We start from the raw sequence: 24,942 nt of genomic DNA, 5'->3' as shown, positions 1-24,942 counted from the left end.
TTCTTCTTCAGCCTATCGTATGGCCACCACTACACTTTTTCCCTCTTCTAAAGATATTTAGGAAGAAACCACTGAATAGTAATAGAAGGTAAAAAATAAACCACACAAGCCAGGTGCCAGTGACTCACACTTGTAATCTTACCTACTTGGGAGGCTGAGATTAGGAAGATCACAGTTCAAAGCCAGTCCAGGTAAAAAGTTTGCAAGACTCCATCTCAGTGAATAGCTGGGCATGGTGGTGTGTGCCTGTTATTCCAGCGACATTTGGAAACCTAAAATAGGAAGATCATGGTCTACGCCAGCCTATGCAAAAAGCAAGACCTATCTCCAAAATAATCTGAGCAAAAAAGGCTGGAGGCATAACTCAAGACCTAGAAAAAAGGAAACCCTGAGTTCAAACCTCAGTATTGCCAAAAAAAAGAACCAGACAAGAAAACATAAAGCAGAGCAAACATGTTAAGGATTTGTGTTAACATCTTTCCCATCCTCATTCCCAGTTGGTAATTTTATTTTCTGTTCCACAAGAAAGTTATCTTCCCTGTGCTCTCACCACATATCACCGGCAGGCTGGACCCACCCACATCCTCAGCTTTCCCATCTGTTTCCACAGACCTGTTCTCCATACCCAGTCTAAAGCCAATCCTCCTATTTTTGTCATTGCTTCCATCTGCTCTTGCCTACTTAAGAACATTACTCAACAATTCACTCCTGTACTTTCTCCAAAGTCAATTTTCCACTCTACTGGATTATATTCACAGCACATAGAATAGATTGTTTTAAGAATCTGAACTTTTTCTTGACCACTTGTCACTCATTAGATTTTACTTCATTTCATTGCATTCCATTGCAGCAACAGTTCTTGATAAAATTATCTCACCCACTGCTTCTAATTCCTCTTGTACTATTCTCTTTTAAATCCACTCTTCAGACTTTTACTCCCCACCACTCAACTGACATTAGTGACCTCTGTGTAGCTAAATTTTATGGCTCATTCTCACTCCTGAAGCTGACTAATCTATCAGCAGCAGGTGGCAGAGGAGGTTGCTTCCTCCTCCTTGGTGGATTTTCTTTCCATAGTTTCTAGGACACAATACTCTGAGTTTCTGCCTACCTCGTAGGTCACTCCTTTTCCATGTGACTAACATCCTCCCCAGTCTCTTAACATTTGAATGTTCCATGACCCAATTCTTAAATTCTTTCATTCTTTTCCATGTCCACACTCACTCCACTGATAATCTCATCCAGTCTCATGGGTTTAAATATTATCTATATGTTGGTCACTCCAAATCTGTATGTCCAATACACATCTCTCTCCAAGATCCCAAATTCAAGTATCCAACAACCTATTCAACATCCCTATTTGGCTATCATATATACATTTCAAACTTCATGTGTCTAAAGTAAACTCCTGATTTCCTCTCCCACCATACTTTTTTTCCATCTGCAGACTTGCCCATCTCAGTTGATGACAACTCCATACTTCCAGTTTCTCAGGCCCAAATCCCGGGAGTCATTCTTAATTCCTCTTTTTCTCCCACATGTTGTCTGTACCGTCACATTATATTCAAAGGCTGACCATTTCTCACTCCTTCCACAATTTCTCCCTGATCAGAATGACCACCATCTCTGTCCATACCTCTGCACAAATCTCCTGCTTCTATCCCAGCCCCTCCTATAGCAGCCAGAGCAATCCATTTAAAATCTAATGGGAGCAAGCACATCAATTTTTGTTTTAAAACCCTGAAATGGCTAGTCACCACACTCAAAGTAAAAGCCCAAGTCTTTACAATGGCTAACAAAGACTTACTCAATTTGAATACCATTACTTTGCAGGTATTATCTCCTAATCTTGCTCCTCCTTCATTACATTCTGGTCTGTATACTCTTCTTGTAACATTTCAGGAGTGCTGCTGCCCTAGGACATTTGCACTGGCCCTACCCTCTGTCTCTATTGCTAATCTCCTCATTGCTAAACAGTTCACTCCTTCACTTCCTTTAAGTCTTTGCCCAAATGTCACCCCCTCAATGAAGCTTATTCTGACCACTAATGTCACATAGTACCCAGCCTGTCTCCAGTTTACTTTTTCTTTTGTTCATAACTCTTTATTACCCTCTCAGGTGCTATATGGTTAGCTTTTTAATATAGCCTTCCTTCTGTCTTCATTGCTAAGATGTAAGCTCTATGAGAGCAAGGATCTTTGTTTTCTTCACTGATATAATCCAAAGAAATGGAAAAATTACTGGCACATGAGAGACACTTAACAAAAATTTTGCTCAATGAGTGAACTAATTTATTTAATAGTCCAAGCTGAATTGTACATGCTAATGGATACCCATCCCTTCTTCCATCTCTCCAATGTGAACTATAAGTATGAGAAGAGTGGAATCAATATTTATTGAGTTTGGCCCTCTGTTAAACACTTAACCTTCATTATTGAACTAAACCTTTGAGGATACTCTATAGAGATAGTTATCAGATACTTGTTGAATGAAAGAATAACAGAGAGTCCCCATTTACAGGAAGGATATGGTGGCTAAGCAAGGTTAAGTCACCTGCCCTAGATTCCATAACTACTGTCTATTGAAACATATACTGGAACTTCAATCTATCCCAATGCAAAATGCCACATTGTTCAGTTCCAGAGCTGAGACATGAAGATCAGTTATATGGGAAGCTGCATCCCGTTGTGCCACTAGTTATGGGATTTTAAGCAAATTATCATCTCTGAACTTTCATAACTCTATCCAGTTTGTATTCGGATTACTGTAGGCAGCATGAGTCTAGATTCAAATAGAGGAATGACTGCTTTCTGTAGGAATCATATAGTCCCCAAACCAATTTTTAAAAACCTTCTATAATATTAGGAGTCTGGAGGACTTCAAAATAGCACTGAATTCCTATGAGAAACAGAAAAAAATATATTTCAGTCTCTTTTAAAGAAGTGTTCTTTTATGGAGATCAGGACAAGATGGTAGAGAGGAGATTCTCAGCACTTTCTCTTATCTTCATGAACCTAAAACAAAATCTCAGGTATGTGGTTCTAGGGAAAGGCAAGGGAGGGCAATAATAAACAGTAGACAGAGAACAGAAGGAATACAGAAATATTGAACTTTAGACTTATGAAAGAAACAAAGAAACCCTAACATAGAATGTTGAGCAAAACTGTAGGGAAAAAGGAGAGTCCCCCCAACACACACACAATGGGGCTGCCTCCAAAAGAGAAAAGGAAAGTCTACTCATGAGACCCCACAGGCACACAAACTGGGTACACACATCTGGGCCTCTTCAAAACCAAAATAAAATTTAGGTTGGGAGATCTGTATCCTACACAGCCAGCAGATGCATAGCAAGGCCCCTGGCACTTCCTAACTTGCTCACTGGGAGTTACCTCAGAAGAGGTCTTAAAGATAAACCTCTCAACTTCAGAAAGTAGAAGACCCTGCAGTTTTATATTTCCAAATCCTGAAAGCCTCCCCACCTCCACTGTTTAAACAAATGACCATTTTTGATAACCCATGTGGACCCAGAAAACTAGTTGGGACTGTAACTCACATTCACAGACACAGAACCACTTGGGTGGAGAATGCAAGTTGCAAGCTAGCCCCACCACACTGGTGTGAGATTCCAGGTGCAACATGGCACAAAGCAAGTAGGAACCAAGTCGGAAGTCAGTGTAAGCCAGAGCACACTGAGAATCCCACAAGTCAAGTGGGAAGAGAATTGGAAGTCAGCCCAAACTTGAGAAGACTAGAAATCACAGTGAGTTAACCAGGAAGTGAACTGAAAGTTGATGCAGACCTGAGTGAACTGGGAACCACTACAAGTTGAGGTGAAAGCAAGCCAGAAGTCAATAGGAGTAAGAGACAAATCTGAAGGTAACTGGGAGGCTAGGAGTCCCTGCCAGCCACCAGGAGGTAAGAGGGGAACCATACCCAACCTACAAATAGCATTTTCGGCCTTTTTGCAATGGTAGGCTTTGCTCAGGGCCTTGTTTGTGCTGGGTAGACATTCTCCCACCACTGAGCTATATCCCCAAACTAAACAACCCTCTCTGGTCTAACCTATTTGGGCTTCAAAAAAGGACTAGGCAGTTGCAGTGACTCACATCTATAATCCCAGATACTTAGGAGACAAGGCTATAGGTAGGAGGCTAGCCTTGGGCAAAAACAGGAGACCCTATCTGAAAAATAACTAAAGCCAAAAAAGGGAGACTGGCCCAAGTGGTAGAGTGCCTTCCTAGCAAGTAGGGGTTCTTGTGTTCAAATTCCAAAACCACCAACAAAAAATTAAAAAAAAACTTTCTGGAGGTTTGGGTGGGGAATGTACCCTCCACCTCAACAAAGAAGAAATGTTAACTACTGGGTCTGTTTTCTTCTCCTTTATTTGTAGTTGTTATTCATATTTTATTTTTATCTTTTCTGACTGTTTTGCCTTTCTCTGCACATATTTTAGTGTGTTCTCTCATAATTATTTCTAATACCTTCATTCCATATACTTTCTCCCTCTTTTCTTTTCTTTTTTTTTTTGCTATTTTTTTCTCTTTATTCATATGTACATACATTGTTTGGGTCATTTCACCCACCTGCCCCTTTCCCCCTCCCTCTCCCCCCACCTCCCTTGCTTCCAGGCAGAACCTGTTCTGCCCTTTTCTCCAGTTTTGTTGAAGAGAAGACATAAGCAATAATAAGAAAGACAAAACATTTTTGCTAGTTGAGATAAGGATAGCTATAGAGAGAGATTCCTAGCATTGCTTCCATGCACAAGTGTACTACAACACCAATTGATTCAGCTCTACCTGATCTCTTCACTACTTCCTGGTCACCTTCTCATATTGACCTATATCACTTTAAGGTTACTGTATTATCTCCTCTGCAGTGGGGACATCAAATACTTTCAAGTTTTGGGTTTCCTGTCTATTCCCATACCCTCCATATGTGCTCTCCCCTTAGTGTGTGACCCAGGTCCAACAACACTATTGCCTTTGCCCTAGATCTAAAGTCCACAAATGAGGGAGAACATATGATTTTTGGTCTTCTGAGTCAGGCTAACCTTGCTCAGGATGATGTTCTCCAGTTCTATCCATTTACTTGTGAATGATAAGATTTCATTCTTCTTCAAGGCTGCATAAAATTCCATTGTGTACAAATACCACATTTTCTTAATCCATTCATCAGTAGTAGGGCATCTTGGCTGTTTCCATAACTTGGCTATTGTGAATAGTGCTGCAATAAACATTTTCCCCCTCTTTTCTATCTTGCCATTTTCTTTTCCTTTCCCCAACTCCCATTCCTATTATTACTTATTAATACCCATACATTCAAAAATTTTTTAATCTTCCCATTTATCCTAAGTATCCTAGTTCCCTTCCTTTCTAAACTTATTGGGGGAGTAGCTGATGTTTTAAATTGTTTTTTAATCAATTTAATATCTGGGGTTTTTTAATTGTTGATTTTATTATCATTACTTCCTGCTTTCTCTCCTTTGAGTGATAATGAAAGACATATCCAACCTAACAAATGCCCAATTTGCAATATAAAAACAAGAAATGTGAAAGAGCAAGGCAAAAGCTCATAGCACCTCAATAATCTCAGTATCCAAAGATCCTGAAGTAGCTAAAATGCCAAAGAATTACTTCTAATAATTATCAGGGATCTCAAAGAATACTCAAACAGATAAGTGAAATAAGGAAATTGATTGAAGATTTGAACAAGAAAATGAGCAACGTGGATGAGAAATTAAGCAGTTCATGACCTTAAGAAGTCAATGAAAAAGATACTTAAAGGAATTCTATGCACAGAAGAAGAAGAAAGACACACAAAACACAAGAGCACAGGAAAGAATAAACCCAATGAGAAGAATATATTTAATACATGAAAATTATGAAAGAATCAAACATATTCAGCTCAGCAAACCAGCAAACTTCTAAGAGGACCAAGGGAAAAAGAAAAGAACAAGCATTACTAGAATCAACCAAGAAATAAAACAACAAAATTACAGGAATCTCAATAATAATCCTAAATTTAAATGATCTCAATTCTCCAATCAAAAGGCATAGACTGGCTAATTGTTCTGAAAAAAACAAGGCCCAACCATTGTTGTCTAAAGAACCCCTCACAGAGACACACAGAGACTGAAAATGAAAGGACAGAGAATGATGTAACAGGTAATCAGAAGGCCAAGGCAAGCAGGGGTAGCTGTACTCATTTTTGACAAAAGTAGACTTCAAGCCAAAATTAGTCATAAGTGATAAAGAAGGTCACACCTTATTAATGAAAAGAACAATTAATTCAGAATGTAATGATTGTAAATGTATATGCACTGAACATTGGTATACTTACTTCATAAGCACTACTGGATATAAAGGGACAGACAGGTCCAGATACAGCAACAGTGCATGATTTCACCACCCCTCCCTCAACAGATAGACTATCCAGATAAAAAAAAATGAATGAAGAAACTTTAGAGTTAAACTGCACCACAGATCAACAGGACTTAATAGACATCTATAGCATATTCAATCCAATGGTTTTGGGATACACATTTTTCTCAGTAGCCCATAGAACTTTCTCCAAACTAGATCACTGTTTATACCACAAAGAAAGTCTCAGAAAATACAAAGAAATCAAAACAGTTTGGGGTGTTTAAACAGATCATAATGGAATAAAACTAAAATTTAACAGCAAGAGAAACTATGCAAAAACATGGAGAGTGAAAACACTTTCAAGTGATCAGTGTATACCATTGAAGAAATCAGGGGGGAAAATTTTAAATTCCTAAGAGTCAAATGAAACTGAAAACACAATGTATCCAAAAAAGGCAGTGCTAAAAGGGAAAGTTCATAACTATGACATTAAAAAATCAGAGATATCCCAAATAATTGACCTAATGATGCACCTCAAGACCTTGGACAAACAAGAACAGGCCAAACCCAAAATCAGTAAATGAAAAGAAATAATAAAGATCAAAGAAGAAATTAATGAAATGGAGATTAAAAGGACAACACAAAAAATGAAACAAAGAGTTTATTCTTTGAAAAGATAAACATGGTGCTCGCTTCAGCAGCACATACGCTAAAACTGGAAGGATACAGAGAAGATTAGCATGGCCCCTGCGCAAGGATGACACACAAATTCGTGAAGCGTTCCATAGTTAAAAAAAAAAAAGAAAAAAGATAAACATGCTTGATAAACCCATAGCCAAACTGCCAAAAGAAAGAGAGAAAAGGCACAAATTCATAAAATTAAAAATGGAAAAGGGAGCTGAGAGCCAGTGGCTCACACCTGTAATATTAGCTACTTGGGAGGCTAAGATCAGGAGAATTATGATTCTAAGCCATCCCCAGCAAAAAAATAAGAGAGACCCCAAAAAGTTTGTGAGACCCCATCTCAATGGAAAAAAATAAAAGCTGGTATCATGGCACAAACTGTACTCCCAGCCATAGTGGTGGGAAGTCCTTGATCCAGACCAGCCTAGGCAAAAACTGAGACTTTCTCCAAAATATCCAGAGCAAAAAGGGCTGGTAGAGTGGCTTAAGAGGTAGAGCACCTGCCTAGCAAGCATGAACCCTGAGTTTAAACCCCAGTAGCACCAAAAAAAGAAAAAGAAGATATAACAGACACCAATGAAATCCAGAGGATCATTAGCAGATACTTGAAAATAAATATTTCAGTAAGTTAGAAAATCTAGAAGAAAAGGACAAATTTCTCTACCTATGATGACCTATCAAAACTGAACCAAGAGGATATAAACCACTTAAACAGATCTATAATGAGCAATGAGTTTGAAGCAGCAATAAAGATTCTCCCAACAAAGAAGAGCGCAGGACTGGCTGGATTCACTGCTTAATTCTACCAGATCTTTAAGGAAGAACACCAGTGCTCCTCAAACTGTTCCATAAAATAGAAAGGGGAGGAACACTACCAAACTCACTCTATGAAGCCATGACACCTATACTGGATAGTGACATGACAAAAAAAGGAAATTGTAGACCAATGTCTTTGATGAACACAGATGCAAAAATTCTCCATAAAATACTTGCAAACCAAACTCAGCAGCACATTAAAATGATCATTTACCATGATCAAGTTGGTTTCATTCCGGGGATACAAGAGTAGTTCAACATACACAAATCAATAAACATAACACAGCACCAAAAACAGAATCGTGAATAAAAATCAGGTGATCATCTCAATAGATGTAGAAAAAGCCTTTGACAAAATTCAATATCCTTTCATGATAAAAGTCCTTGAAAAACTAGAAATAGAGATTCATACCTCAACATAATAAAAGCTATATATGACAAACCTAGCACCAAAAATCTTCCTAAATGGTGATAAGCTGAAAGCATCTCCTCTAAAATCAGGAATGAAACAAGGCTGTCCACTTTCTCCACTCTTAATTCAATCTGGTCCTTGAATTCTTAGCCACAGCAATAAGACAAGAGGAAAGAATCAAAGGGTTACAAATAGGAAATGAAGAAGTCAAGTTATCCCTATTTGCAGATGATATCCTATGCTTAAAAGACCCTAAAAAAAAACTACACCACATAACTGTTTAATCTGATAAACAGTTTCAACAAAGTGGCTGGCTACAAAATCAAAATGCAAAATCAGTAGCTTTTTTTTCAGATAAGCAATCTCATTCACACTAGCCTCAAAAAAAATTAAACACCTAGGAATAAAACCCTTTCCACTGAAAACTATAAAATACTGAAGAAATAAATTGAAGACGACACTAGATGATAAGACCTCCTGTGTTTATGGATCTGCAAAATCAAAATTATAGAAATTTACGGATTCAATGCAGTGCTCATAAAAATCCCAATGACAGTCTTCAAAGATACATAAAAACTAATTCTAAAATGAGCTGGAAACACAAAGACTCTAAATAGTAGAGCAATCCTGATCAAAAAGAGCAACGCTGGAGGTATCACAATACGTGACTTCAGGTTATACTACAGAGCCATAGTAACAAAAAACAGCATGGTACTGGCACAAAAACAGACACATAAAGCAATGGAATAAAATGGAGGAACCAGACATAAACCCACAGAGCTATGGCCAGCCAATTACTGTCAGAAGTGTTGAACACATATGTTACAGAAAAGACAGCCTCCTTGACAAATGCTGTTGGGAAAATTGGATATACACATGTAGAAGACTAAATGCCTTTTATTGCTTGAGGGGAAGACCCTCAGTCATTTTGTAGCTTTTTAGGCCCTGTACATTTTTCTCCTGTAATACCACAATATTAATTTGAATCTGTGAAGTGCTCTGAACAACTCAAATAAGAAACAGAAGAAGAAATTGCAAATTGTAATATACTAGCTTTAAGTTTTTATCAGACTCAAATTTATGATAAAGTGAATTATTATAATAAAGTGAATTATTTATAATAAGGTGAATGAGACAGTTTTGCCAAAATAATGAAAAATGACATGGTTGATAATGAAACCTGCTAAATGTTTTTAGTAGGTGAAAAAATTAAAATCACTGGAAAATTCCCACATCCTTGTCCTCTAACTTCCACCCCTCCCTTTAATTTCCTCCTGAGATTCTGGGCACCACTGAGTTGTTAGGAAGCCAGGAAAGGTTCACAAGTCAGGTTCATGGAGAGCTTTCTCCAGGTCCCCATCATGACTTTGTGGCTGTCAGGACTTCCTGACAGATGAATGAAAGTGGAAAATGTAAGAGCTGGAGGCATCCTCTGAGGTCCTCATTCAGATGCAAATGGAAGTTAAATGTTCATCTGGCAGAACCTGGGATGAATCCTGCTATGAATTCTGGGGGATTCAGTTGCCTAAGTTTCTGTTCTCCCACTTCAGCAAAAAAGAAAACCAGCTCAGATTTCTAAATGATAATCCAGGTTGAGAAACTAGAATTTTATATAGTTTCAAGGGCCCTTTCAAGAAAAGAATGACAAACTACAAATGCAAAATTGGGTTCAAAAGTAAATACCGGGACTGTCAGAGTGGCTCAAGTAAGTGATAGAGCACTTGCCTATCAAGCATGAGACCCTGAGTTCAAATCCTAGTACCACCCAAAAAAAAGTAAAGATTGTATCTATTTAGAACAAGAAATCACAATTATGTCACTCGTGAATAAACTTAGACAAATTCTAAAACATCACCCACAGCCTTCTGTGGAGCAACGCAGCTAATCCTTCTTACACTCCCAGAAAATGTACTTTGTGAATGTGATCTTGCTGCAAACCAAGGCAGAACCTTCCTGTTGGTCAGATCTACCAGGTGGTCCTCCTACTCCCTGAAGGTCTTAGGTCAAGAATTAAAATCACAAAAATGGGCCTCCAAAAAAAAAGATTTTGCCCCAGCACATTGGATCTCACCTGTAATCCTAGCTACTCAACAGGCAGACAGTGGAAGGCAAAAGGTTCCATAGACCCCCATCTCAACCAGCAAAAGCTGGGAAGGGAAGCTATGAGGGAAGTATAAATAGGAGGATCACAGCCCATGCCTGCCCTGGCAAAAGTGTGAGACCCTATCTTAAAAATAACCAAAGTAAAAAGGGCTGGGATTATGACTCAATTACTAAAGCACCTGCCTTCTAAGTGCAAGGCCCTAAGTTCAAACCCCAGTAATGCAAAAAATTTTTAAAAATTGGTTTTCTCATTCTGAGTGAGTAGGAGACCATTTGAAATGCTAACATATCTCCCATTAAGAAGAGATGGGAAAGGAGTGGGGGTGCAGCTTAAGTGTTAGAGAGCTTCTTAGCTTATGCAAGACCTTGGGTTCAATCCCCAGTAATGCAAGAAAAAAAAAGGAAGGGATGGGGATTTTTTTATCTGTCCACAGTCATAGCCCTCCATGCATTGGTGATTAGAACATTTAAAAATAAGATGAAGGGACTGTTTTTTCCACCATGCTTGCCTAGCTAACTGGAGGCTGCTGCAAACCTGTGGAATCTTTCTCAGAGTTTTCCTGCCACATCCGGGCACTATCCTGTCCCCTCTTCCCAAGAACATTCCCTAGTATTTCCGCAGAACCATGGTTCTGGTTCCTGCTTCCGCAGGAAGCACTGGGGCAGATTTTTAAAACAACTCCAAAGTTCCACCTTGAGATTCAAATTGAATTTGCCTGAAGTGGAAAGAAGACCAATTGGAAGGAAGAGTTGGCAGGAGGAAATCTTTGGGCTTTGGAAAATACTGATACTGGCATCTACCCAGAGATCATGATAACACTGACCTAAAACAGTGGTTCTCCACTGTTAAAAGACAAAACTGCAACAAATCTGGTTTTGCGATCTTAATTGGCTTTATTTGAGATTGTAAAGTAGGGGAGCAATCCAGAACCAAAATTGGCTCAAGATGCCTGCTCCACCACTTTGGCAGGTTATATTTATAGTCAAAGAAAAGGAAGTGATATACAGAAAGTAGAGGTGACATAAAGACAGCCCGAGTGATTACAGCTCTTGAACTTGCTTTGAACAGTTGGCCACTGTGATTGGCTGAGACTCAGGTACTTGTCACAAGAGTAGGTTACAATCTGTACACACATCAAATTAGGTTTCAGGTTCACTTAGTACAACATAAAATGTATGGAAGCAGCTATAGGCCAAAGTTAACAGTCCTTCGACTAGCAGTAGAAGCATTACCTGGGAAGTTGTTAGACATGCCAGTTCTGGGCCCCACACAGAGTCATTAAATCAGAAGCCCTGGAGGTAGAGCCCAGCCATCACCAGGTAAATTGTGGCACACATGCAAGGTAGAGAACCACTGGCATTTGAATAGCATACCAGGAGTTCACCTGCTCCCTGGTGAGTCTAAGGAGGAGAAAAGGTTGCCAACCACTTGCACACAGAAACAATTCATTTAATGAATAAACTGTAGAGAACACATTGATAAAAGTTCCATTTATTCCTAATTTTCCTTCTTTTAAGGGGCATGGCTTCTCACTAGTAAATCCATTGTCATTAATGAGCAAAATGATAAGCCTTAACCATAAGGCTTATCATTTTGAACACAGTGATTGCCTGGCTCTGTGTAGTTTTATTATTCCAGTGTGTGACAGCTCTGTTGTCCAACCTACCAAGGTCAAGACTTAGAGAGGGGTAGAAATACTTGTCAGCTCTCTATATTGAGTGTCAACTCAACTTTTAGAAATGATTATAAGATCTAATCAATGAATTAATTCCTCTAGGAATTTCTACTAGTGACATTGTTATTTGTTTTGAAAACCTACTTAAATGAGCCAAATTTTAAGACAAGAATGTTGCCAGCATAATGGATTGCTTACCAAATTTAATATTAATATCGTGTGTTGTCCCCAGCATGTTTTCAGCTTCCTAAATTACTTTTCTGGGTTTCATTTTTGAGTGTCAGGACTCAGACATCTGCAGAGTCTGTCCACTTAGAATTTGATAGCAAAAGGAAGTCAGGGACTTGAGAAGCCACTGCTTGAGCTGTGCAGACTGCTCAACCACTGTACCACATAAACAGGAGCAATTGCCCACTCACACGGTTGGCAAAATAGCAAGAGTGACATAGCCCCACCAGGCTGCATCCTGTAGGACACGATGCACATTAGAACCCTTGAGAGAGCTTCGTAAAAGTACACACAGGGCTCTGGGGATATGACTCAGTCATAGGACATTTGCCTCGCATGCCTGAGGTGCTGGGCGCTGGGTTCCATCCAGGGCTCCAAACATCTAGCTCCCTCCCCCACACAGATCAACTGAACACCTAGAAAGGGATACTGTTTAAAGGGTTTCTGAAGTAGTTCTGCTGCAGCCAGGTCTGCAAACTGCTCCCTTGCCAAGCCCTCCTCTCTGCCACTTTCCTGTCTCAGTTGCTGGCCAATTTGGAGACTCCCCAAACCAGACAGAGTCTTGATTTCTGTCACCAGATGTTCACCAGCTACTACTGTCCCTAACAGAGTCTCCTGTCTTTGCTCTTCTAGATGGCTATGCATTTTCTCAAACAGAACAAGCTGCGGTCACTCAGGAAGAACTAGTCCGTTCCTATGACACTACTGTTATAGGAAGAAGAATTTAGTGAAGAATTTAGTAAAGACTGATCACATCTATGAATAACTCATGTCCTTCAGAGACTGGTAGAATGATCCAGCCCTCACGCTCATTTTTGTGACTTTTATCAGCAAATTTGTTATTTATATATTGACTGAGTCATGGTAATAAATAATAGGAGGACCTTATTTGCTTTTTCTTAATTTGTCTTCAATATTTTATGAATACATTTATTTTTCTGTGTCTATGAGATAATTTATCAGTTCAGTCTGATGTATAAAATTTAAAATGTTTCAAAATATTTAAACTTTGGTGCAAGTAGAATTTGGAAAGAAAAGATGCCATTTTGCCTAATAAAGTTGTGACTAATAGAAAAGGGACCACATGGCAACAAGGGGATTGGACTATGAGCACATGATAAAAGTGAGAGCACACAAGGGAGGGGTGAGGATAGGTAAGACACCTAAAAAACTAGCTAGCATTTGTTGCCCTTAATGCAGAGAAACTAAAGCAGATACCTTAAAGCTACTGAGGACAATAGGAAAAGGGGAACAGGTACTAGAGAAAAGGTGAGATCAAAAAGAATTAACCTAGAAGGTAACACCCACGCACAGGAAATCAATGTGAGTCAATGCCCTGTATAGCTATCCTTATCTCAACCAGCAAAAACCCTTGTTCCTTCCTATTATTGCTTATACTCTCTCTACAACAAAATTAGAAATAAGGGCAAAATAGTTTCTGCTGGGTATTGAGGGGGGGGAGAGGGAGGGGGCGGAGTGGGTGGTAAGGGAGGGGGTGGGGGCAGTGGGGAGAAATGAACCAAGCCTTGTATGCACATATGAATAATAAAAGAAAAATGAAAAAAAAAAAGAAAAGGGACCACATGGAAACTTTGGGTTTTGAAAACCTACAGATTAAAGGCAAGAACCAGCACATAAAACATTTTTCTAAGTAGGATGTCCTGTCACTTTAAGTCACATTTTTTGATGAACACCTAGAAAGGGACAATATTTTTATTTCAAAGAACTCACATAGGGAGCGTAGTCTCATGCCTCAAAATCAGGTGCACAAGAATCAACATATTTCATTTTTTTCTGTAAATCAATTTAATCCCCATTCTGATATCCCCATCTATATGACTAGTAGAAAATCCTGCCTCAATTATTCTTGGGGCTCTGCCTTCAGCTATACCAATTATCCAGGGTCTCACATGTCACATGGTGCGTCATCTTCTATCATCTCACATGATACATGATGTGTCATCTTCTGTCATCTTACCCAGTACAAGATGTCCCATCTTCCTGTCATCTCACATGGTACACAGTGGACCAGCTGCCTCCTGTCAACAGTACCACACATGACCACTGTTGGTCTGGCAGCTCTCTGAAGCTTCTACACCAGGTATGAGGAACTAGAACCTTTGAAGAGTCTGGAAATCCCTATGCCCACCGTGGTCTCACCATTCCTCTCCTGGAGTATGTAGCTTCCCAGGGCACCTCCAGGGAACCCTCCTCTGGTCCAGGATAAGGGTCCCTCTCCCAGACCCTGCTCTACTTAATAAGCTTTTAGAAGCACAGCCCAGAAATTCTTGAAGGCTGCCTATATTTTCTGTCCCGCCAAAATGAAACTTCTGAAGAAATAAACAGAAAATCCTGACAACCTGTTTGAAGGAAGATAAGGTAACAAGGAAAAACATTTCATAGGAAAACCCAATACTTAAAAAAAAAAAAAAAGGAAGGGTGGGAGAGGGTACTGAGAAGAAGCTCAGTGGCAGGTGCTTCCCTAGCACGTGTGAGGACCTGGGTTCAATCTCCAAAACAAAACAAAACAAACAAACAAAAAAAGAAATCATTGTGAATAGATAAAATGTGGTACATCCATATAAAGCAATATTATCTGGCATAAAAAGCACTGAAGCTCTCACACATGCTCTAACGTGGATGAACACTGAAAATATTATGCTTAATGAAAAAGGCCAGTCACAAAACATACAGTCATACAAAATTATTCCATTCATATAAAATGTCCAGAATAAGCTCACCTTCAGAGATTTAAAACAGATTTTTGGCTGCTTAGGCTAGCAGAGAGGATGAGAAAGTAGAGGTGAATATTTAAACCGTGCAGAAAAATCTGATCCACAGCCAGGAAAAAAGGAAGCCAATAGAAATAGACCCAGAAGTGACAGAGATGATGGAGTTAGCATATAAGAACTTTAAAACAGGGCTGGGGGTGTAGTCAGTGGTAGATTGCTTGTCTAGAATGCACAAGGCCCTGGGTTCCATCTCCAGCATTGAGACAGACACAGACAGACAGAGACAGAGAAACAGGAAGGGAGGGTGGAATAGAGTGAGAAAGAAAGCAAGCTTTAAAACACCTATAATCCCAGCAGGAGGCAGAGAGAGAAGGATCACAAATTCAAGGCCAGCCTGGACCTAATGAGGTCCTGTCTCAAAAAAAAAAATGCAGCTATTACAAATATGTTTAAGGACTTATAAACAACATAATAAGGAAAGAAATGGAAACCACAGAAAAGGAACCAAATCAAACTTCTGGAGCTGAAATATAAGCATGGGAAATGAAGAATTTGCCAGATAGTGACAGCAGAGGTTATAAGGTGCAGCATTCATAAAAGTGTGACAAGCCAAACCCTCTCACATCTGGCAGAACATCCAGCAGAGAAAAACGTCCCCTCCTTTTCCCCCCACCTTGATTTTAGAAGTTGACTATATAGTAAGAATTTTAGATAAAAATCCAAGGACATGTATATTCAGTTAAAAATCCAAGGAAACAAAAATTTAAGAAAATATGTCCTGTAATAGGTCACTGGCTAAATAAGTTGTGTTATGTATCTTAGTATGTATCCAGAAACCATTTCAGATCATGTCAAAAGGGTTATTCACCAGCATGAGAAAAATGTTGCTATGTTATAAAGTCTAAGAAGAAAACAGCTTCAAAGTAGGATGTGTACACACGTTCTGCATCAGATGAGGCTAGAACAACTTTCCCTACGATGTTAATAATTTTCTTGGGACAGTGAAAATACACTTTCTATATTTCCTACATGCTAAATTTGGTTCATGCTTAAGTATGGACATTTCAATAACAGATGTTATGATCTGCAAATCTTTTTTTTTCTTTCTTTCTTTTGATGCTAGGGATCCAACCAAGGGCCACATACCTTCTAGGCAAGTGATCTACCACTGAGCTATATCACCAGCCCCCAAATCACTTTTTACAAGGTCAAGTCAAACTTCTGCCAGACACCAAAAAGTCTGTAGCAGACTGATAATTTCTTCTGCTACAAACTATTCTGAGAGGCACAGGAGATGGTTCCCTTCTAGCACCTTAGTGTAAATTGTCACAAGTTGAGGAATTACCAAGAAAACACAATTTTAATGGGAAAAAAAATCATGTTTTAGGGGGTGGAGTGTTTGCTTCCCACCTACAAAGGTTGCATGCTATGGAGTCAAATGGTATTTTAAGCACTGATCGTTCTTAGGAAAAATGATATCGTGTTCCATGGGATTGGTGTTGGTTTTGTATGAATGGATGCTGTATTTGGCAGTCCCTTTTATATTCCTAAAACTCCCCTTTGGAAAATGGATTATTTTAGTCAAAACTTAAGTGAAAAAGGCCAGGATTAAGGAGTCTCCAGTTATCTAATGTTTTTTAATTTTCCTACTATGGAGAGCACAGTTGGATTTCCAAATTGAAAATAAGAATCGCATCCAAACAAGTTTATCTCTCTGAAGTTGAATAATAAACAAACCCAGAAAGGACTTCAGAAAGTCAGTCTAATCACTATGTCTGCCTTTAAGTAAAACAGTACCTAGCCCTTCTTAGAAAAATGCACCCTCCTTATATCATTCATAGTTAGAAAATTGTTGTCTCTCGTTAGGTAGAATAAGCCCCCACCCTAAACCTGGCAAGGAAGCCATGTCAGATGCTAGTTCACCTGCTGCTGCCCTTCTAAACCGTCCTGCTTGTGAGCAACAAGACTCTTTTTTTTCTCCTCACTGGAGAGAGGCCCACATCAATGGATCATGGCCATGAGTGTGTCCTACTCTTAGACCGAGGAGTGATGAATGGAGGGATCGGTCTACTTCATTTCCTTGTCATTGCTCCCCAGTTGGAATCCTGGGGATTCTTACCTCCTCCAGCTACTCAGGCCATTTAATCCTAACATAGAACGATTATGACGTCCTGACTATTTGAGAGTGAAAGGAGGGGGCTTATATTTGCCAACCATCCTAGTTTGACTAGTACTGAGGGTTTTTCTAGAATGTAGGAGTTTCAGTGCTAGCCCCCCAAAAATCTTGGGAAAACTAGGATGAATTGGTCATCTTAACAGAACTCAAAATGGCAGTACTTAAAAAGTCTACTGCAGGAAAAGAACATCCTATAGCACTACTAAAGTGAGTGACTTGGGTGCAGGACACCTCAGAACCAGGGTGTCTCAACTATTTCTTCTACTCCACTGATCATGTAGGTACATTCTTGTTGCATCACCAATCCTAACTCAGAGCATTCTGAGGCAGTGTGAATCATCACTCTCACTGTTACCAAGAAACAAGCCTGGCAAGCTGGCAGTGGTTACAAAGCAGCACCATTAATCAGAGCAGGTCATGCCTCTACCAGGTGCTTCAGTAAAGCCAAATTGAGATCAATCCCGGTCTGCTGAAATCAGCCACCCAGCTCATATTCCATGCAACAAAAACCAAGAAATTTTAAATGGTATATTGTGCTTTAATTATTGTAAATCCTTTGGCTTCTTTTGCCAGCAGAAGTTCCATCTAGTCCCCTTCTCAGTCTCTTACTAGCAGCCAACTCACCCATTTTCCCTCCCTATTTCTTGTTTCCAACTCAGCTTTCCTGTTTTCCTCACTCCTTTTGCTCAACTTCTTAGGATGCTGCACAAACTAAAAATTCTCCATATTTAACTTTGCAAGGCAATTTGATTCTCCAAGATCTTAAAAATATCCAGCTTCCGTCTTCATGACTTCCTGACTCTGTTTCAGTTCTCTGGATTCTAGTTCCCCTGACTCTCCTCTTGACTTGGTACTTTTTTTTCCCTGTGGTACTGGGATTGAACCCAGGGCCTTGTGCATGCTAGGCAAATAATCACTGAGTTACACCCCCAGTGTTTCCTCTTAACTTAAAGGCAGCTGACCTCTTTCAAAGGGAAAACCACACTGTTATTTTTTTTACAGAGGAATAAATCATTTATTATATACAGATTAGTCCTTGTCCATTTTGAGCCTGATCAATGTAAAAGGAGTTTTCTTTGGACAATTTCTGTCCACTAATTTAATCCTCATTTTTCAGAAAAATGCTCTGACCAATGGACTTCATACAAAATGAATCAGACTTATGCTCTGACCTAGTCTTTTTTTTTAATTTTTATTTTATTCATATGTGCATACAAGGCTTGGGTCATTTCTCCCCCCTGCCCCCACCCCCTCCCTTACCACCCACTCCGCCCCCTCCCTCTCTCCCCCACCCCCTCAATACCCAGCAGAAACTATTTTGCCCTTATTTCTAATTTTGTTGTAGAGAGAGTATAAGCAATAATAGGAAGGAACAAGGGTTTTTGCTGGTTGAGATAAGGATAGCTATACAGGGCATTGGCTCACATTAATTTCCTGTGCGTGTGTGTTACCTTCTAGGTTAATTCTTTTTGATCTAACCTTTTCTCTAGTTCCTGGTCCCCTTCTCCTATTGGCCTCAGTTGTTTTAAGGCATCTGCTTTAGTTTCTCTGCGGTGAGAGAACCACATTATTAAACTATCTTAGCCAAAAGGCCATCACTCCATACAACTGGGTAATCTCACTGAATGCTAACAATCAAAGCCTTCTAAATCCCATCTCTTACCACTAAGGTTAGCATTGTCAGTCCATTAAGAGCCTGAATCTTCTGCCAGGCATGGGACTGCATGTCCGTAGCTCTGACACTCAGGAGGCTGAAGCAGGAGGATCAGGAGTTCAAAGCCAGCCTGGGCTACATAGTGAAACCTTGTCTTAAAATAAGTCTTTGGATTTTTCTCTTCTTTTCCACTCTGCTTAACAAATGAGCTATTTCAGCCTCAAAAAAAATCAAATACCTAGGTGTAAACCTAACAAAAGATGTGAATGACCTCTACAAGGAAAACTATAAACTTCTGAAGAAAGAGACTGAGGAAGACTATAGAAAGTGGAGAGATCTCCCATGCTCATGGATTGGTAGAATCAACATAGTAAAAATGACTATACTCCCAAAAGTAATCTACATGTTTAATGCAACTCCCATCAAAATTCCAATGACATTCATTAAAGAGATTGAAAAATCTACCGTGAAATTTATATGGAAACACAAGAGGCCAGGAATAGCCAAGGCAATACTCAGTCAAAAGAACAATGCAGGAGGTATCACAATACCTGACTTCAAACTATATTACAAAGCAATAACAATAAAAACAGCATGGTACTGGCACAAAAACAGACATGAAGACCAGTGGAACAGAAGAGAGGACCCAGATATGAAGCCATACAACTATAACCAACTTGTCTTTGACAAAGGAACTAAAAATATACGATGGAGAAATAGCAGCCTCTTCAACAAAAACTGCTGGGGAAACTGGTTAGCAGTCTGCAAAAAACTGAAACTAGATCCATGTGTATCACCCTATACCAATATTAACTCAAAGTGGGTCTAGGATCTTAATATCAGACCACAAACTCTAAAGTTGATACAGGAAAGAGTAGGAAATACTCTGGAGTTAGTAGGTATAGGTAAGAACTTTCTCAATGAAACCCCAGCAGCACAGCAACTAAGAGATAACATAGATAAATGGGACTTCATAAAACTAAAAAGCTTCTGTTCATCAAAAGAAATGGTCTCTAAACTGAAGAGAACCCCCACAGAGTGGGAGAAAATATTTGCCAGCTACACATCAGACAAAGGACTGATAACCAGAATATATAGAGAACTTAAAAAACTAAATTCTCCCCAGCTAATGAACCAATAAAGAAATGGGCAAGTGAACTAAACAGAACTTTCTCAAAAGAAGAAATTCAAATGGCCAAAAAACACATGAAAAAATGCTCACCATCTCTAGCAATAAAGGAAATGCAAATTAAAACCACGCTAAGGTTCCACCTCACCCCTGTTAGAATAGCCATCATTAGCAACATCACCACCAACAGGTGTTGGCGAGGATGTGGGGAAAAAGGAACACTGTTGGTGGGAATGTAAACTAGTACAACCACTCTGGAAAAAAATTTGGAGGCTACTTAAAAAGCTAAACATTGATCTACCCATTTGGTCCAGCAATACCACTCTTGGGAATATACCCAAAAGACTGTGACACAGGTTACTCCAGAGGCACCTGCACACCCATGTTTATTGCAGCACTATTAACAATAGCCAAGTTATGGTAACAGCCAAGATGTCCCAGTACTGATGAATGGATCAAGAAAATGTGGTATTTATACACAATGGAATTTTATGCAGCCATGAAGAAGAATGAAATATTATCATTCGCTGGTAAATGGATGGAATTGGAGAACATCATTCTGAGTAAGGTTAGCCTGGCCCAAAAGACCAAAAATCGTATGTTCTCCCTCATATTCGGACATTAGATCAAGGGCAAACACAACAAGGGGATTGAACTTTGAGCACATGATAAAATCGAGAGCACACAGGGAGGGGTGAGGATAGGTAAGACACCTAAAAAACTAGATAGCATTTGTTGTCCTCAACACAGAGAAACTAAAGCAGATACCTTAAAGCAACTAAGGCCAATAGGAGAAGGGGACCAGGAACTAGAGAAAAGGTTAGATCAAAAAGAACCTAGAAGGTAACACACATGCACAGGAAATCAATGCGAGTCAACTCCCTGTATAGCTATCCTTATCTCAACTAGCAAAAACCCTTGTTCCTTCCTATTATTGCTTATACTCTCTCTTCAACAAAATTAGAGATAAGGGCAAAATAGTTTCTGCTGGCTATCTAGGGGGTAGGGGGAGAGGGAGGGGGCGGAGTGGGTGGTAAGGGAGGGGGTGGGGGCAGGGAGGAGAAATGACCCAAGCATTGTATGCACATATGAATAATAAAACAATAAAAAAAATGAGCTGTTTCTCTCAGAACTCTTAAAATACCTTACCAAATAATGGCCACTGGAGATGACATTCTCTCCTCCCACATCCCCTAAAGATGTTGGCTCACTGAGATGTAATGCTTGCAGAATTATTACAGGCATCACTTCTGTCAGACATGCATATGTGAGCCTCCATCTTTCCAAGAGATGACATCAACTTTAGTCAACACTACATGTGTTAGTTTGCAGTATGATTTGCAGTGCTTATTCTGGAACTGGTTAGAATTAGGAGACCCACCATGATGGCATACACCTGTAATCCCAATTACCTGGGAGGTAGAGATGGGAGGATGGCTATTTGAATCCAGCTCAGGTGAGGAAAAAATAAAAAAGGCACCAAGACCCAATCTCAAAAAGTACACCAGGTGTGGTGGTGCATGTCTCTAATCCCAGCTACACAGGAGGTGGAGATGGAAGAATCAAGGTTCAAGGCTAGCCAGGTCATAAAAGGTAGTGAGACCCTATCTCAGAAAACAAGTTGGATATCATGTCTAATCCCAGCTATGTGGGAGGCAGAAGTGATGGGGTCCAAGGCTGGCCTCTGGCAAAAAGCACAAGACATTATATGAAAGATAATTAAAGCATAAAGGGATAGGGTGTAGCTCAAATGGTAGGCAAGGCCCTGATTTCAAAACCCTAGCACCACCAAAAAGAAACAAAACAAATAATTTCGTATATATATATATATATATATATATACACAAAACCTTCCTAAAATCGCAGCATTCATTTCTCACTCCCTCTACGTCCAAAATACACAACTCTAGTGGCTTTTCTCCAGGTGGTTTCTTAAAGATATAGATGTCTTACCTATTTGGTGCTACCATTTTGGGATGCAACGCAGGGTATATTAGAGACCATGTGGGGAGATTTCCGTGGACTAGAGGTGGTTGTGGTAGGCAACAGGTCTGTCCAAATGCCAGAGTTAATCACATGATGTCACTTCCGTGTAGAGAGGCCAAGAGATGCCATCTTTGTGCACGCTACAGAAAAACCTAGTGCAGTAAGCGCACCGCCTCGCTTTGTGATAGGAAGCTGATCAGGACTGAAGCAGGTTTTAATGTCCTGAAAGATTTCATAGGGTTGGTGTTGGTGTGACACGTGATCGAGTGTAAACACTTTAGAGATAGGTAAAAGACAAGAATTGTAAAAGGGAAGGTGATTAGAAACCACAGGAAACCCCAAAAGCGACAAAAGAAAATAAAAAGTGATAAAGAGATAAAAACTTGTGTGATATTCCATTGCATAAAGAGAGAAAACATACTTGTCCTCAAAGCTTGTCATGGCTTGACTAAGGAAAACACAAATGCAGTAGAATTGAACGTAGAAAACTGTAGAGAACAAAATTTAATTTTAGGGTACTACTTGGCAGTAATTAGGTGAATATCATTGGTTTCAGTTTATGAGAAAGCACAAAATCAGAATAAAAATCTTAACAGCCTTTATGTGTGAAAGAATTAATAAAAAAGAGAATACGGAGGAAAGCATAAGAATTCATACATACGTAAAAAGTCCTTAAGAAAGGACTTAACTTTTGGCCAGCAACTCCACTTCCAGTAATTTATCCTCAGAGGAAAAAAATTGGTAAGTTGGTACCAGAGACGCTGTTAGGTAAATTTCCAGATAAGCCATGAGAATTCCAAGACTGTTTAAATTTTTATTCAACTCAGATTAACCTTATTCCGCTGACATCTTCGATGACCTCTTACTGCATGTAAGATTAAGCACAAAATCCTTTATAAGGCGCCCATGACAGGCACCTCTTCCCGTTTCCCGCCCGAGACTGTGCGCGGCTTCCACCTGGCGCGAGCAGCGAGGCAGCGCGGGGCTAGAAGGCTCTTGAAGCGCCCCAAAAGCCCAGGTCAGTTTCATCCAAGTTCAGGACGCCCCAGTTACCGACCCTTCCACCCTTCCTGCCCCAGCCTGCGAGCGTGGGAGCGCGGCTCGGTACTTCCGGACGCCTGAGGGAGCTGCGAGGGGCGGGGCGAACACAGGACACGGGGGGGGGGGGGCGGATGGGGGCGGGGGGACGGGGGGCGGGGGGACAGGGCTGCGGCACGGCGGGAACCCTCTCCTTCCTTCTCTCTGCCCTTCCGGTGTCAGCGTGTGAGTGAACGACCCGGTGTGTGAGTCGCGCCTGCTTCTCAGCTGAGCGGTGGATAATCCGTGGGACAAAGTGCCCAAAGATCCCCTGAGACTTTGGGCGGTGTGTGTCCCCTCTAGGACACAGGCGGATGGACCACTCCCATGGAAGGGTTTTCCGCAGAACCAGAGGGAGATGAAGAACCATGGAGAGTGATGCCGACACCACCACGCTTCCTCCTTCCTCAGCCACCCAAGCTAGACCCTCAAAAGCCCCCTCACCCCGCACAGCCGCGGCCCTCGGTGTGACTCCCGTTTGCACCCAAGGGAAAGCGATTAGGAGCGGAAGTGGCGGGCCGCGCCATTACCGAGAGCAGAGTTGGTACCGGTGGCCCGGACGCGCACCGGGAGCGCGGAGCGCGCGCAGCACGGTCGGGTTTGATACGCAAAGCGGACGCAGCGTGGGGTTCCCACACGAAGCCATCAACTGGTCACACTCCCGAGTGTTTCTCTATCAGAGTTTCCCTGATCTTTAGAGGTCCACATCGTCTGGGGGTTTGCTTGTTTGGGGGACAGCTCAGTTTCGTGTGTAAATAGGTCGTAGCAACCCACTGCCCCAAACTTGGCTAATAAAAACCCCACAAAAGACAATTCTTTATATGTTTTCAATTATTCCTCTGACCCATGGTGGCCCTGAAGTCTGTATGAGGAATCAGCCCTTGATTTGGGGAGCAGTTCACCACCACTAACATGTAACCCTGAACATTTTCAGGCATCTGGGCTCGGTCCGGGTAACTAGCGAAAACGGTGATGAATTTAGCGGGTGTGGAGAGTGCTGCCCTCTGCTGACATTGTCTGCCGTTCACTTGGCTCTGGGTATGTATGGCTGGAGATTCTTACACCATACATAGTTCACAATCTTAATTCTTGGAGACAGTGCTGTGTGGCAATTGTTTTCACCTACTCCGTATCAAAGGGCAAGACCACTTGTGTTCTGAAAATATTCCCGGGCTGGGGATGTAGCTTAGCACCCCAAGAGAAGGGCCAGGAAAACATCAAGCAGGAAGGTGTGGGCTTGAAACTACTTCCATTCTTCCCATTTTTGGATTCACTCAAGGCAAACTCAGCGTGGCTTTATTGGTAAGATAAATGTTAGCTATTAAGTGTTCCAAAGTTTTTGAGCAGAAAACACAGCTTTTCTCTGAAAAGCAGTGCTTTTGAGACTAATAATAATTTGGTGTAGAGAAAGTAGACATTGGAAAGACTGGAAATGCCCCCTGTTGCGGGGGGAGCAGTCCGCTGGACCTGAATAATAAGGTCTCAGAGCCGTCATAAAAGGATAGGTAAATATTAGCAAAATCTACTCCAGACCATAGAAAGTCTCCTGCTTCTCAGAAATCCCACCCGCTGTTAAATGAGTCCAATGTTTAGTGGTGTAACTGAGTGATCCCTGGTTTGTATCTATGACACCTCTGTAAGTACTCTGTCATTTTGCCTTAGTCAGTTCAAACCTGGCAAAGCAAACATTTACTGGGATGTAGTACACACCTGACTCCATGCAGCTCTGGCCTCAGTGCTTAAGGAGGTGACTTGACTTTCATAGATTCATCCAACTATATTTTGTCTCCTCTTCCCTCCAGAATCCACATTCATAAAAAGTATTTTCCCCAAATCTGTTATCCAATTTTTAATTTTGTTCATACTCTTTGAAAATTTTTATCATCAAATTTCAGAATCGTCTAGCA

The 24,942-nt window shown here is 40.5% G+C and overlaps 1 protein-coding gene, 1 long non-coding RNA gene and 1 other non-coding gene across 5 annotated transcripts in view; 2 read left to right on the top strand and 1 right to left on the bottom strand.

Moving 5' to 3' along the window:
- LOC109678973 (phospholipid-transporting ATPase IB-like) overlaps nt 1–13,699 on the top strand; it is a 310,438-nt gene extending 296,739 nt beyond the window's left edge. For all 3 annotated transcript variants that reach the window (XM_074043762.1, XM_074043761.1, XM_074043760.1), the window contains one exon: nt 12,915–13,699. In XM_074043762.1, coding sequence (XP_073899863.1) covers nt 12,915–13,009 — 95 coding nt within the window. In that variant the 3' untranslated portion in view covers nt 13,010–13,699. The remainder of the gene's footprint in view (nt 1–12,914) is intronic.
- LOC141411502 (uncharacterized) overlaps nt 1–23,058 on the bottom strand; it is a 52,581-nt gene extending 29,523 nt beyond the window's left edge. The window contains exon 1 of the long non-coding RNA XR_012436299.1: nt 22,620–23,058. This is a non-coding gene — a long non-coding RNA (uncharacterized lncRNA). The remainder of the gene's footprint in view (nt 1–22,619) is intronic.
- Nucleotides 7,048–7,154, top strand: LOC141413097 (U6 spliceosomal RNA). The gene has a single exon (XR_012437921.1). It is a non-coding gene; the product is annotated as a U6 spliceosomal RNA (small nuclear RNA).
- Nucleotides 23,059–24,942: the final 1,884 nt, after the last annotated feature.

The sequence above is a fragment of the Castor canadensis genome, chromosome 10 (genome assembly GCF_047511655.1).
Source record: "Castor canadensis chromosome 10, mCasCan1.hap1v2, whole genome shotgun sequence".
Classification (NCBI taxonomy): Eukaryota; Metazoa; Chordata; class Mammalia; order Rodentia; family Castoridae; genus Castor; species Castor canadensis.
The sequence above is the reverse complement of the archived record's forward strand: the minus strand, read 5'-3'. Positions and strand labels throughout refer to the sequence as shown.